A 14,679-nucleotide genomic window follows, 5' to 3' on the forward strand; every position below is an offset into this window, starting at 1 on the left:
CTGTTTTCTACAGATTCCAATAATTTAGGTCATTGAAAAATTAAGGGTTCAGGTTTTTTCAATTTAAAAAACATTTTTCAACAAATATTTTACCCAAAACACTCAAAAAACACCTCAAACATCTTGATAAATCTATACATGGCCACAAAATACCTAGGTCAAACTCCCCTCATGAAATGAAATCCATTGAAAACAAAATCAATTATTTTAGTGATCGGAAACATCATCAAGGATAAATTTCTCTCTCTGCACCGGAATCTAGCAAGCTTCTCTCTCTCTCTCTCTCTCTCTCTCCTCTCATAAAAAAAGGATTGAAAAATTAAAAAATGAAGTTTGATACTAAAATTGAATTTCAAAAAACAAAAGGGACTGGTTACCTAAAAAAATAGGTGTAAAAACTCGACTGAAACCTTTTTTGAATGAGAAAAAAGGTCTTTTAGAAGCTATTTCGTGAGCTCTAACTTTGAAGATGAGGAAAAGGTTTTTAAAAAATTCTTTAAAGTATGGGGATCTTGAGCTTTATAGAAAGGATAGATGTTCTCTATAAAAAGCTTTAGATCATTAAAAAATTAAATTTATCCCACCATTTGATAAGTTTTCTCTTCATAAGGATTGATGTAGTATGTGTGAAGGCAAATTTGTTTTGTGTTGATCTAAGACTTGATAATCCCACTTGACTATCTAGGGGATTGGAAATGGCTTACAAAACTAACAAGCTTTAAAATAAATTTATTAGTCTTAATATATTTTTCCAAAAAGAGTTTTATGGAAACTAGCATTTGGATTGAGAAGGCTCCATATTTCTAGCACTAACTTACTAACTTTGAGACCATTCTAGAAAAGACTTGAGATTTTTTAGATAACTAGAACTGGATGAACCAACTATGTTTACTAACATTGTTATCATATGTTGGGGATTCTTTTTACACATTGAAATTGTCAAAGTAATTATAAGTTTTTGGGGAAAATTGGAAGTTAACAAGAAATTTAAATTTGTGGAGATTAGGGCCCCATTCATCAAAAGTAACAATTCCTTTAATTATGAACTTAGAATAAGCCCAACCTTTTTTCTTCTTTTTTTTCTTCTAGAAATTGTTGGAAAAAGATTGGTCTTATGTCTAATAGCAGCTATTAGTAATAAATAGCTCTATTTTTATCATGTGATGGGAGAAAGTGCTCTGATAAGAGCAATGCAACCACTTCTTGTGGAGTTAAAGAAGGAACCAAAATTTTTTAAATCCCATAAATGTTAAAAATATTTTGTGGAATGAAAGGGTATAGATTTTCCTTATCATTAGCAGGAGGAAGGGCTAACAGCTCATCAGCTTCTTTGGACAATTTAGAGTCTTCTTCTTTATTAGAAGAGACTGTAAGTGTTTTTTTAATATGCCAAGGATTGAGAGATCTTTTAAATTCTAGAGACCTTTTATTTGCCTTTAGTTTGTGATCTCTTTGAGAATTCTTTAGTTAGAAAATCAAGATGACAATTATTTTCTCCATTGATATTTCTATATTAAAATCAAATATAGACAGAATTCCTAACTGTCCAAGAAATATTTATTTAGAGGCAACATTTTTTACATCCTTTATTAGGATTTTTCTAGAAGAATTGAAATAAATTCTCAAAAAGAATTTTTTGTTAATAAGATCACTTTCAAATATAGGGATATACAAAACTATTGATAGAGTTTCTTTTTGAATTGTGGAATAATTTTGTTGGGCTTGGTTTCAAAGTTCAAAGGTGAATCTCACTATGTTTCAAATTTAAAGATGCACAAAACTATTGATAAAGTTTCTTTGTGTTTTAAAAGGGTGTAGATAGAATGATGAACAAGCTGGGTGAAAAAGGAAGAATATATATGGTTACCCTCTATTGTGGTGGTGATGTCAGTTTCATCAAACTGTGTAATAAGAAATAATATATGAAATAAATAATTTTCGGGGAAAGGTTTTTAACCACGAAAAAAGACAACAAGATGTAAATTCTATTTTTACAAATGTCATCATTAAAAAGTTTATACTGAATTATTAGGGTATGTTAATTTAGTATATACTTACTACAAACTTATTGTAAATTAAAAAAAAAATGCACAGAAATTTTCTAAAAACAATGCTAAAAAACATTTTTCATCATTTTTATAAATAAAATGCAAGAACAACTCATGAACACGAAGAACACCTAAGATAAACCCAACAACGTGGATACCAAATCAGATCGGATACAATAAAAAAAGACATAGACATGTTAGAAATCATGCAAAGATCCCTAATCTAACATTCATTCACTTCAATTATTAAATAATCAACACAATTTTGTCAAAATAAGTTCGGTTCAAAATAGAAATCGTAGGATTAAAACCTCTTATAAACTTGTTATTGATGCAAATAAACCCTAGATTATGTACTAGTCAAGTTGCTCAAATGATTTAGTGCAAAAAATTAAACCAAGACCGGTCCAAATCATGAAGCTAATGCAATGTTCTTCCCAAGAACACTGCCTTAGAACCTAGAAAAATGCTTAGATATACCCAGCACTGTCAAACCCCGAAAATAACCTTCTAGGCCTCTAAACACACTGCTTTTGGTCCTCACAAACCACATTACCAATACTAAGCATTGTTGAATCTAAAGAACTAACAAATAACATCAAATCATCAATAACAAACATGAAGTTTCAAAATTCAAAACTACCAAAGCTAAACAGTAAACATATTCATGCTATTTGGATTCAAAACTTGATATTTTTAACATTTATATGCCAAAATATACTTGTATGAACCATAAATTTGCATTAAAAACATCAAATTAATCAACATGCTTCCAAAATTTTTAATCCACAAACAAAAGCAACTTATAATTTTATTACAAAACATATTCAAACAGCAATCAAAATACCTCAAATACATCATCAACATGTTATTGAGCTAAAAACACAAAATCAAACAAGCATCAAAATCAAGAATCATGCCTTTAGTGCAAGCCCCACCAACATATTATTGACCAAAACTTAAACAAACTATTATAACAAAAGTTTAAGCAATCTAAAACATGCTTAAAATAAGAACAAAAACAAAATAAACTTTGTTGAAAAACATAAGATTATTCCAGCACCAAAATCAAACTAAAAAATACAGGATAAGCTCAAACAACATCAAAAGAGGTTTAAATTTTAAGAAAACATGAATAGGCAAGTCACATGGACTCCACCCTTGAATTTTTACATGGTTATACCTTCTCTAAACTTGCTAGCTATGGACTGTTGTTTTTCTTCTCTCTTTTTTTCCCTTTTCCCCTTTCACCATCTTTTCTTTCCAAAACTTGTTAGACCCTCTATGTTAAGCTTTTAAACCTTTACACCAGGATCTTTTCACAGTGTGTTTCTTTATGTTTTTTCTCTCCATTTGTTTTCTTTTCTAGGGGGTATTTATAGGGTTTTGCTAGGGTTCTTGATGAATTTAAATATAAATTGATAAAACTTAGCTCTTTAATCAAAATAAGAGAGTTTTGGAAAAATATTAACAACTGAAACCTCTGTCTTTCAATGGTTTTTGGATGGTGGTTTTGTAACAAATTTGCCTAGGTGGTTTTGTTTTACTCAGAGACAAAGGCATGTATCCCTCACCTTTTAATTTGGGATGAAAGATTTATGACCCTTGATAAAAACCATTCAAGAATTTTTAAGTGTGAACAAATGAGTATCTTAGTCAAGGCTAACTAAACTGACCAATTTCGAGGTTTCGCAGAAGCAACTCCAATGTCAACGTCACTGGAGACCACCTGAACTTGGTAGATGAGAAGCATACCTTTCAATTGGATCTATTCTTGCTCAATTAAGAAGTTTGTAGCTCCACAGTCATTTGTTTGATGGTGCCAACTTGATCAACAAAGAATCTAAAAATGCAGTGATGACTAATCAGAAATAAGATGTTGTTAAGTTCGTTGAAGAAAATGAGATGTAAATATTTGATACGAGCAACTGATCTTTATAGAGGGGGTGTTTCTCAGTTGAATGATGGTGGTTATAACCTAGAGGTGGTCAGAGATGTCACATTCATTCGCCTAAAAGTGGTTACTCGATCAACCAAAACTGTTAAGAAGAAGCTAAATAGTGGCCGAACTCTTAATTTCATGCAATTTCATCCTTGTCAAACTCAATCAGCAGCCTCAAAGTTTAGCATTATTTTCATCTTGGTCCTTAGTTTCTGATTTGTGCATTTGGAACCTTAATTGACCATCAAACTTTTAATTTTCTTCAATTTAACCCTTACAATTATGCATTTTTTTCAGTTTGGTCATTTGTTTTGGACTTCTTCAATCAAGTCCCTAATTTCTCATCAAACTTTAATAGTTATGCAATTAAGCCCCTGATTTGACCAAATTTACTCTTTAAAATTGCATTTCGACCCCAAGACTTTAATTTCTTTCAATTAAAGCCTAAATTGACTTCAAAAATCAATTTTTCTTTCAATTAAGTCCTCAATAAAATAATTAAACCTTACAAAATTCTCATTAAGTCTTTATCTATCCAAATTTGTATTTTTTTACCCAAAATAAAAATATTTTCACTAATGAACCCCTTTGTCAATCAAAATTGAGTCATCAATTTTATCAATCTTATACATTTTGATCCTCCAACTTTTTCACTTGTCATTTTGGTCCTTCACCACCAACTTGGACAATCTTCTAGGCTTTCTTTTTGTATATCCTTTTGTATTTTGTATTTTCATTTTCTTTTCTTGATATTTTATTGGGTCAAAAGTAGGTAACAACACCTCTAATAAGTATTTTTTATGTATAATTATACTTATTACATTTTTAATTTTTAATTTTTAGTTAGATCTCAAATATTTTGTTGTATCATAAAATACGATCCAAGTTAATAAATATATGCATGTTAACTATCCTTTAAGTTTAACTTTTGAAACCAAATTATTTTCCTCTAATATCTAAAAATACAAGACAAATGCATGATTTGTTATTTTTTGTATGTTTAATTAATACATGATAAACAAACATATTTAAAAGTAAATTTAAATTCTAATCATTCATGCTTGTCTTATTTTCTTAAGATATCATATGTATTTTTTTTTATAAAGAGATTAAGTTGAAATTATGATATATTATTAAAATTACCTGAATTCTTCAAGTGAATTTCACATGATATCCAAGTTTAGTTTTTATATGAACCACCCACTACTAGAACTCTTAGAAATATCGATGGAATTTCATGTCGGTATTTATACTCTTATTCTGTGAGCACTAAGTTTATTGATGGGCTCACGGACAAAAATGCTCCGTCAGTAAAACTCTCGTCCATAATTTTTGGTCTATCGGTAAGTCTGTCAATAATAAAATTACCGATAGATTTATTGACAAAGAAAACACGCAAAAAAAATCTGCCTACTTCATTCCGATGGTATTTCCTCGAGATTTTTGCCATATAACCGACAAAAATAACTTATGGAATTCTGTCAGTGATAAAATAGTGGCAAAATGACATTTATAGTAATTTTTTTCCAACTTTCTAAAATATATCGACGTCAGACTTAATTCATCGGAAATACCATTAGTAATTATTTAAAAATGGTTATTTAAAAAAATCTATTTAAAAGATGCAGAAAATAATTAAATTAATATAAATCAATGCTCCATAATACTCAGGAACTAAGTTGCTTGGAAAAAAGAAGAAGAAAATCAACTCAAACAAATTTGCAACAAATAATAATAATAAAAAAAAACGGCAACAAATAAATAAATACACTAAAAACAACTTCCACCTAACCTAGAAAACCTATTTCAGAACCCATAATCTAGCAAAAAATATAATAATTTAATTGAAATTGAACAATAAAATTGATCTCATATGAAAACAAAATCTTACAACAACATCATACAATTATTAAGAATAAATTTTTTTTTTTAAAAAAACAAATATAATGCAAAAAAAACACATAAAAAAGAGGGAAAAAATCTTACCTTCATGTAATTGCAAGTGAAGCTGAGAAGAGAAATTAAAAAATAAATTCATAAAGTATGTTAATTAAAAAAACTAAGAAGAGAAAAGAAGAGAAGAGGAGAAGACATACCTGCGTATGGAGGAAAAAAGAAAAGAAAAGAAAAGAAAAGAAGTAGTTGAGGAGAGAAGAGAAAGAAAGAAAGGGAAGTTCATGTTTTTTACATTAGGGAAAGAGGGAAGAAAGAGAGTGGGAGGAGGCACATTTGTTATGAAATGAGGGATTCTAGTCTTTTTATTGGGGCATTTTACCGACGACTAATTAAATATTAATATTTTTAATCATTCTATCAGTGATTATGTCTGTAATATTTAATTTAAATTTTCAATTTAATAAAAAAATTTTAGAAACCCCTCACATATCACCGACGACTTTTCAGTCTGTTGGTGATTCTGTCTGTAATATTTAATTTAAATTTTTAATTTAATATAAAATTTTCAAAAACCCCTTAAATATCACTAATGACTTTTCAGTCCATTGGTGATTTCATCTATAAAGAACAATAATTGACAATGCAATTGAGAAGTGAACAGTTCCAGAGCTCTTTGAAAAATACTGGCGAAATTAGTTCGTCGGTGATATCCTTTGTAATTGACATAATGAACAGTATCATAAAGAAGTGAACAGTTTACCACCGGGTTTACAGACGGTATTAATATCATCGGTATAAATAACACGTCATCATACTTTTTGGCTTAATTTTTTTTTTTTTACCATTGTAATTCCCTCGGTATATACCGAGAGAATATTTCCGTCGGTATTTACTAATAAAAATAACGAAGGAATATTCTGTTGGTAAAATTCACTGTAATTTATCGATGAAAACATTATGTCAGTGTTTCTATTTGTATTTATCAATTTTCTGGTAGTGATCTTTACATGGATATATTAACTAAAATTAAAAACATAAATGATATAAATATACACATAATGATTTATTAGACACAGCCTTTAAAAGAGAAGAACATATGAGCTACTTACTTTATTAAGAATCAAAGGCATTTTGGACATCAAAATATATCATGTGAAAGCTATGTGAATTTTTTGTTAGTTTGGATGAAAAAAAAAGTATACAAATTTAGAGATTAAATTAGAATAATTAGAGATATAAAGATAGAATTAAAAATTCACTGTATTATATAAGAACAAACCAGACCATTTCCTTTTAAAATCTTAAAAAGCACATAAGAAAATATTTATAAAAGCATTAAGAAAATCAACCCCTACCCATTTTATAACAAAGATATTAGGGTGATTATTTTCGATTCAATTCGGTTTTTATTAAAAAAAAAGTAACCAAACCGAATTTTTTTTTATAAAAAAAAACCAAAACCGGTTCAAACCGGCCGGTTTCGGTTCGGTTTTTTAGGACAAAAACCGGTTTGGCTTGGTTTTTCGGTTTGGCTCGGTTTTTTTTGTTTGGCTCGGTTTTTTTCGGTTTGGCTCGGTTTTGGCTTGGTTTGGCTCGGTTTTTTCCGGTTTGACTCGGTTTTTTCTGGTTTGGGTTCGGTTCGGTTCGGTTTTTTCATTTTTAGGCTTATAAAACCGAAACCGAACCGAACCGGTTGGTTTTTTTTTACGGTTCGGTTTTTTTGGTTATTTTTTTTTTGGTTTTCTAGGTTTTCTCGATTTTTTGGTTTTTTTGCTCACCCTTATATATTACACGTTTGAGAGTATAATAATAATTATTTTTTTTAAAATAATATTTTTTATTTTAAAAAAAATATTTTTAATATTAGTATATGAATGATATGAAAAAAAAATTAATTATTTTTTAAAATATTTTTAAAATACAAAAAGCAGCTTCAGACATTAAGGAGCCAGAAAGCCGACATGTTTGGTTTCTGATCTTAAATTATCCCAGGAGCAACCCTTTCCCTAGACTGTATACTCTCTCTCTCGTTCTCACCGCCACGTATGCATCACATCATACAACGTTCCGCGATTAAAATATTATCATCAGACAATTCTCATCCATCGATGGTCTCATCAACGGTGCAGATAGTCAGATACCCAAACGGTGGAAAAAGAAAGAACTTATAAACCACGATACACATAACAAAAACCCAAATCCTTTTCAACTAATTATCGAATCGAATCGAAGAAGCTCCTCCTCCTCCTCCTCCACCCTCTCTTCTCAATAACTATTAGGTGAGATTCTAATTCTAATCCTAATCTACTTCTTAATTACTTTCAATTATCGTATATTCGTATTATTTAGCTTGATCTAACCGGTACCTATCATCGCTAACCTGTTTGGATTCCGAGAGAATCAGAATCAAGAAATCTGTAATATATATATATATATATTATGATTAATGAGTTATTAACTGATTATTTATCTCTCTAAGTATGTCCAGTTGATTGACTCTTGAAAGAATTTTTCAAGTCAACAACCAGTGGTTTGTAAACATGCAGGTTAGCGGCGGCCTCTGTTGATAATAGTAATAATAATATATTTTTATTTATTCGTGTAGCGAGTAATTTTTAGGAATTAAAAGAAAAGAAAGGGGAAATGCAGGCATCAAGAGCGAGGTTATTTAAGGAATACAAAGAGGTTCAGAGAGAGAAAGTAGCTGATCCTGATATTCAAATAGCTTGTGATGATACTAACATTTTTAAATGGACTGCTCTAATCAAGGTAACATGTTTGTGAGTTTTTTGTGTCATATATGAAAAAAGTCTGTTCTTTTATGGATGGATTGGTCTTGTGCGCGCGTAGGGACCGTCGGAGACTCCTTTTGAGGGTGGAGTTTTCCAGCTTGTGTTTTCTGTTCCGGAACAGTATCCTTTGCAGCCTCCGCAAGTGCGGTTCTTGACAAAAATATTTCACCCAAATGTGCATTTTAAGGTATGAGTTGTTTGGTACGGTATGATATGGCTGCTGCTTAATCAATGTTTTGCAGGCAGATGATGATCTTTTATCTTAAAGCAGTGTTTAATGATTTTTACTGCAATTTCTTTGTTTTTCACTTTCAGCAACTATGTATTCTTAACGTGAAATAACTTCAATCCCAAAACCAATTGTGATCGAATATGTAATGAGCTATATGTGGAACCTACATTTTATGTCTTTATTACCTTCAAAGTAAATTATAATCCATGTGTTATTAATATATGGTGTATTCAGTTGGAGTTTATTTTGTTACATTCAACCCCCTCTATATAATCATGATTCCAGCTCAACCTCTATCCGTTTGGCCTCTTGTCCTTTATAGCTCGTTTATTTGGTTGATTTAAAACATTACATAAGATCCATAAGAAATGACTTGACATGTACGATAATGTTGGCAATTAGAACTGTGATAAAGAGCTCATAAATAGTCTTTTGCTTACACCCGAGTTCTGTGAGCTGTTAATGGCTCTTGTTTTACGGTTTTTCTGGACTAAACTTGAATTTTTGAACCGTGTCAAGCAGAGTGTTAACTGCTTGTAGAATCGGGTGGAGATTTTAAAATAAGTTCTGATATGTACAACCTTGGAATTGAGAATATATTTTCCTGTTGCTGATGCCATGTTGGTACAATTATTTGGAACTAGTTATAAATCTGTTTTCTAAGGAAAGGACTGGCCTGGTTGTAGTATTTGTTGATATGCGCCTTTTTCTTCGATTGATCCCAGGGTTTCTATATCTGTTTAATTTAAAGTATAAGGAGTTTGTATAAGGAAATCCCACTTTAAGAGCTTGTTTGAAAACAAGAAGGAAAGGCTACTCTATTACTTTCCCTTCTAGAGGAGGGCACAATAGGGAGAGGGTTGGGTGGCAAGGACCCTTGGTGTTCTCAAGATTCTGTTGAATCTTAAATATAAATCAGAGAGTTCAAAATCTGTCTAAATGTTTTAGCATACTCGTGCTGTTTAAAGTTTTTGGAATGTAATACCCAAGATGGTTGGTTGAGTACTGACCATGGTCTATGATTAATTTCTCTTGCAGACAGGAGAAATATGCCTTGATATCTTGAAGAATGCTTGGAGCCCAGCTTGGACTCTGCAGTCTGTTTGTAGGGCTATAATTGCTTTGATGGCCCACCCAGAACCTGATAGTCCTCTAAACTGTGATTCAGGTAATTTAGTTTATGTACTTTGTGTTTGAACATTATATATTTACTTTGACTGATGACCAAAAACCAATAATCAATAGCAATGCCTTTATGCTGATACAATGATTTAACATTTAGTTTATGTACTTTTTCATTGTTACTATCTCAAAGGAAGCAGTAACTCATGATATTGGGGTAATTCCTAAAGAAGGTTCTTCAGGGATCGATGAGATCTCTGATAGTATCTACCTTTGGTATGGTAAAAATGTAAGTGAGATGTTGAGATAATTGGTAATAGAGGGTCCTTAAAAATCGGAGATCTCTCTCCTGTACTATCTACCTCTTTTCTTTGACACATCATGCTTATGCTAGTTTGCCATTCCCATTAAAGTTGTTTCTCCTTTGGTGGTTTGGAAGTGCTATGGCTGAGAATGCAATGATCGGAAAGGAACTGGTATTGTGAAGGCTTAGCTTGTTATTGGCTTTTTTCCCTTTTCTGGTTAATTTAGGTTTTTATGTGGAATCATGCTCCGTTGATCACAAAATTCATTGCCATGAGTTAATCACCATCATTTAGGTTTTAATTAACCAAGGGCAATGATTATTTGTTTCACTATTCATGGCATAAATTCCAAGCCAGAGTATTTTCTTCTTGCATATAGAACGTAGTCGCTTGTATACTGGAATTGAATTGAGGCCATCGGGCATAATTCTGAAACATCAAAAGAGCTACTTTGACAGGATGAACTATATAGGATTATGCATCAAATGGTGTTTCTCTTTTTGAGCTTTGACAAATCAATATCCAAGTTTTGCAGATTTGATGTGTGTGGATGGATAATGATTGTGTATCTTCCTAATGGACCATAACACTTGTGCAGGCAACCTTCTACGTTCTGGTGATGTCAGAGGTTATCAATCCATGGCAAGAATGTATACAAGACTTGCAGCCTCGCCAAAGAAGGGGTGATTTTGTGTAATTTGATTTCTTCATCATAAGAACGACGTCTTGTTATCATCGTAAGTTAGAACAAATGTCAATGACATTTGGAGCTGTTGAACTTGAAACTTCAACCATTTGCTGTGCTTTGAACTTGGTACCGTATATACATTGGACAAAAAGGATAAATTATTGTTGAGACCAAATGGACATTTGTCAATGATAGAAAAATCTGCCATTTTTCGGCATCTAATTCATCTGACAAGCAACGGAAAGGTTCCCAACATATTGAACTAGTAATTTTGGAAACGAACAAGTAGTGATACTGCTTATGAACTTGCCAAACCCTGCTTGAGCCAGTTCTCGTACACCTTCATAAGAGCAATAAAATACTTAATAAAATTTTGAGCAAGAGTGTATTTAAAAAAAAAAAAACAGAATTCTTTGACTAGGTTGAGCAGGGCGATGGTGGTTACAAGTATGCATGTTGTAGTTGGCATCTGAACTGATATTGAGCTGATGGGTGAGTATTTTTTGAATAATTAGCTTATCTAATTGTTAGTGTTAAATTTAAAATGAAAATTATCCAAATCTAACATGAAATATATATTTATATTATATAGATATATTTGTAGAATATTTATATTTTTTTAATACAATATGATATATATATTTTATTGAATAATAAATAATAAGCATATAATGGATACTAATATAAATACCCAAAACCCAATAGATAGTTTATGGATATTTAAATTTTATATCCAATAAATAATAGATATGATATGAATATTAAGAAATTTGACCCATGGGTAAGGTTATCAAAAATGTTTTTTTGACACGACATGGAATATACAATATAAATTTGGATTGAAAACTCGAATCGTAAAATCATAAGTAAAATATTTTAAATAATTATATATTAACAATTCCAGTCACGTAGTAATTAACAATATAACACAATTAAATTAAAAATGAAATAAACAATAGAAAAGTCCAAACACCTTTATTTTTTTCACATTGATTCCTCTACTTTTTGGACAAATCAACTTACTCACTTTGCCATTTACAAGAAACGAGTCCTTTTAAATTTTGGTAGATCATTTAACATTAATTACTCCAAGAGTCAAGCATGCCAATTTATAACTTTTATTCTATATATTTGCCAGCTAAAACATAGAAAATTATCAATTGATATGTTAATAGTTTACATAAGAAACTGTTAAGAATGAATATGTATTTTTATTTTAAGGAAATGAAATCCACAAATAACTTATATCGTTAAAAAAAATTATAATAATTATAGTCAAAACCAAGCCCTTGATTATCAGATTGCACAAATTTTGCAAGATATAAATTTGAAACAATGAAAATGCTAAGATACAGATTACTAGATTGCACAATTTTATACTTATTTCAAACTCGTAAAATCGGTGTGAGTTTACCAATTTTACCGAGTTTGACCGATTTTACTGGTTTTTGAGTTTTTAGTTTGATTTTACACGTTAGATATATTTTAACTCGTAAAATTGTACGATTTTACGAGTCAACTCGCAATTTTAACAACATTGCTCGTGGTACTCATTACTATCCTTATTTGGAAGTTTATGACATGGGAATTGGTGTTGTATTGATATGTTAATGCATAAGTCCCTTTGTCTATTTGAGTTAGTATTTGTGCTCAAGTCATGTCTTCTTGAATAAGCTCAAGAAAGTTATCGATTAACACAATTCTCATTCTGGCATAATGACAACATCATATACTAAGTAGGGGTGAACAAAAAACCAAGAAAACAAAAAAAAAATAACCGAAAAACCAAACTGACAAAAAACTAATTAAAAAAACCCAAAAAATTTATGGCTTGGTTCAGGGTCAAGTCCAAACTTCTGAAACTGTCTAAACCGAACCGAATCAATTCAGTTTGTGGCTTCAACCAAATTAGGGTATAAAAGGCTTATTTTCTATGAAACCTTAATTCTCTAATTTCCTTTTATCTCACAATTGCTCTCATATTTGCTCTCTTCTATCCCACAGCCTCCTCCCCACTCTTTGTCTCTTGTCTCTAGTCTATGATCTCTTAATAGCAGTGTAGTCTCTTTATTCCTGTAAGTTGCTTCCTCACCTTTATTTATAGTTACAAGCTTCAATGTTCAAAAATTATTTTCTAAAATGGTATGTGTGGATTTTGATGGGTGGGTTACTAAATATGCATGTTTTGTTTGGAAAAAAAATCCAAACTCAACAGGTGGTTTAGTGCTCTTCAAGCAATTTTTTTGAATTTTGCACACACATGATTTTATTTTTAGAGTGACTTGTTGATCATAAGTAACAAAGAAAGTTAATAACCAATTGTAAAACAAAAAAAAAAACACCCATTTTATAAAGTAATTTAGGAATGACTAAGGGCATAAGGCTCACTAACTCTCTTGCTCTCAAAATTTTTTTGAGTCACTTAATTAATTAGTCCATTTAAAAAAAGTTATAAAGTATTTTGGTTCTTGTTATAGAAAGTATTGTTGTTGGGTACCTGCTAAAAGACCGATAAAAGTTTCTTGACTTGTTATATATGGTTAATAGAATTGGAATAGAGAAAGATGTCATCAATTTGCTTCCAAAACAGAGGGAGTTTTTTTTGTTTCCATGTTTTGATGATATTTATGGTTGGTTTTGTATACGTATTCTAGATGTTTTGTGCTTATTTTTTAGATAGTTGTTTCTTATTCTTATCTTATGTGATCATTTCCTGCCAAGTGGATTTGTATATAAGAATATTTGGATCTATCATTTTGACAATTTGCCTTTTTTTTTAATCATTATGGGCTACTTCTCACTTTACCTTGTCTAATACTAGAGGTAGAATTTGGTGAAAAGTTTCATATGACAATGGATGATAGTTAGTATAAAAATTGATGGCATTTGTAGGTAGCTAATTTTACCTTATCTAATATTGGTTTTTTTTTTATGGTTTTATAAATACTTTGTTGTTGAAAAAAATATCAAACTTTTACTGCTGGGTAAAAATTATAATGTTTTTGAGTGATTAAACTCTTGTTTCCTAAATGATATATTAATTATTGTGAACACTTCCTTCCCATCAATCATCACACAGTTCACACTTTCTTTTTCATCAATCATCACAGCTAGCAGCAAACCTATCAACAAGAAATCAACAACACTGGCAGTAAGTTTGCACCTAAGGGTGGTTTATTTTATGTTCAATTCTGCTTAATGATATTTTTATGCTAATAACTTAGGACAAAATTATACTTTTTCCTATTTTCTCTACTTTTTTTTATGTAATTATTCATATTTTTAGGTTCCACCACAGCCGTGAAACCAGATTTTCTAAATATGAACACAATTTTGTTTTAAGAAGAAAACAACATTATTGTCATAGATAGCTTTCGGCGTAGACTTATGCTTAGAAATCAAGCCAAGTCCATATACATTCCCTAATAACACCTTTTTTTAAGTAATGGGAGTAATCCAACAACTAGGGAGTAGGGTTGTTATTAAGTTACTCCTCATTCCTCTTCTTTTTTTTTGCACCTGAATCCTGAAGATTTTACAAATTCCTCTAGGTTTATACCATGTTCAATTACTAAAACTGCTCAATCAGACAACATGTTTTCAACCCCATCTTGCTTGTCTGCTGCCTCTATTATCTATCATTTTTTTTTCAAA

At 30.6% G+C, this 14,679-nt stretch overlaps 1 protein-coding gene across 2 annotated transcripts; it reads left to right on the forward strand.

Annotated features, from left to right (window-relative positions):
* Positions 1-8,002: 8,002 nt before the first annotated feature.
* On the forward strand, positions 8,003-11,247 carry LOC7458971 (protein PEROXIN-4). Of its 2 annotated transcripts, XM_024589874.2 has the most exons (6): positions 8,140-8,165; positions 8,375-8,432; positions 8,536-8,655; positions 8,737-8,865; positions 9,949-10,078; positions 10,936-11,247. In XM_024589874.2, the coding sequence occupies exons 2-6, from the start codon at positions 8,427-8,429 to the stop codon at positions 11,022-11,024; spliced, it is 474 nt and encodes a 157-aa protein (XP_024445642.1). In that variant the 5' UTR covers positions 8,140-8,165; positions 8,375-8,426; the 3' UTR covers positions 11,025-11,247. The 2 variants fall into 2 exon arrangements, with proteins under 2 accessions (XP_002324810.1, XP_024445642.1); XM_002324774.3 differs by lacking the exon at positions 8,375-8,432 and having other exon boundaries at positions 8,003-8,165; positions 8,492-8,655.
* Positions 11,248-14,679: the final 3,432 nt, after the last annotated feature.

This window comes from Populus trichocarpa, chromosome 18, assembly GCF_000002775.5.
Source record: "Populus trichocarpa isolate Nisqually-1 chromosome 18, P.trichocarpa_v4.1, whole genome shotgun sequence".
Taxonomy (NCBI): Eukaryota; Viridiplantae; Streptophyta; class Magnoliopsida; order Malpighiales; family Salicaceae; genus Populus; species Populus trichocarpa.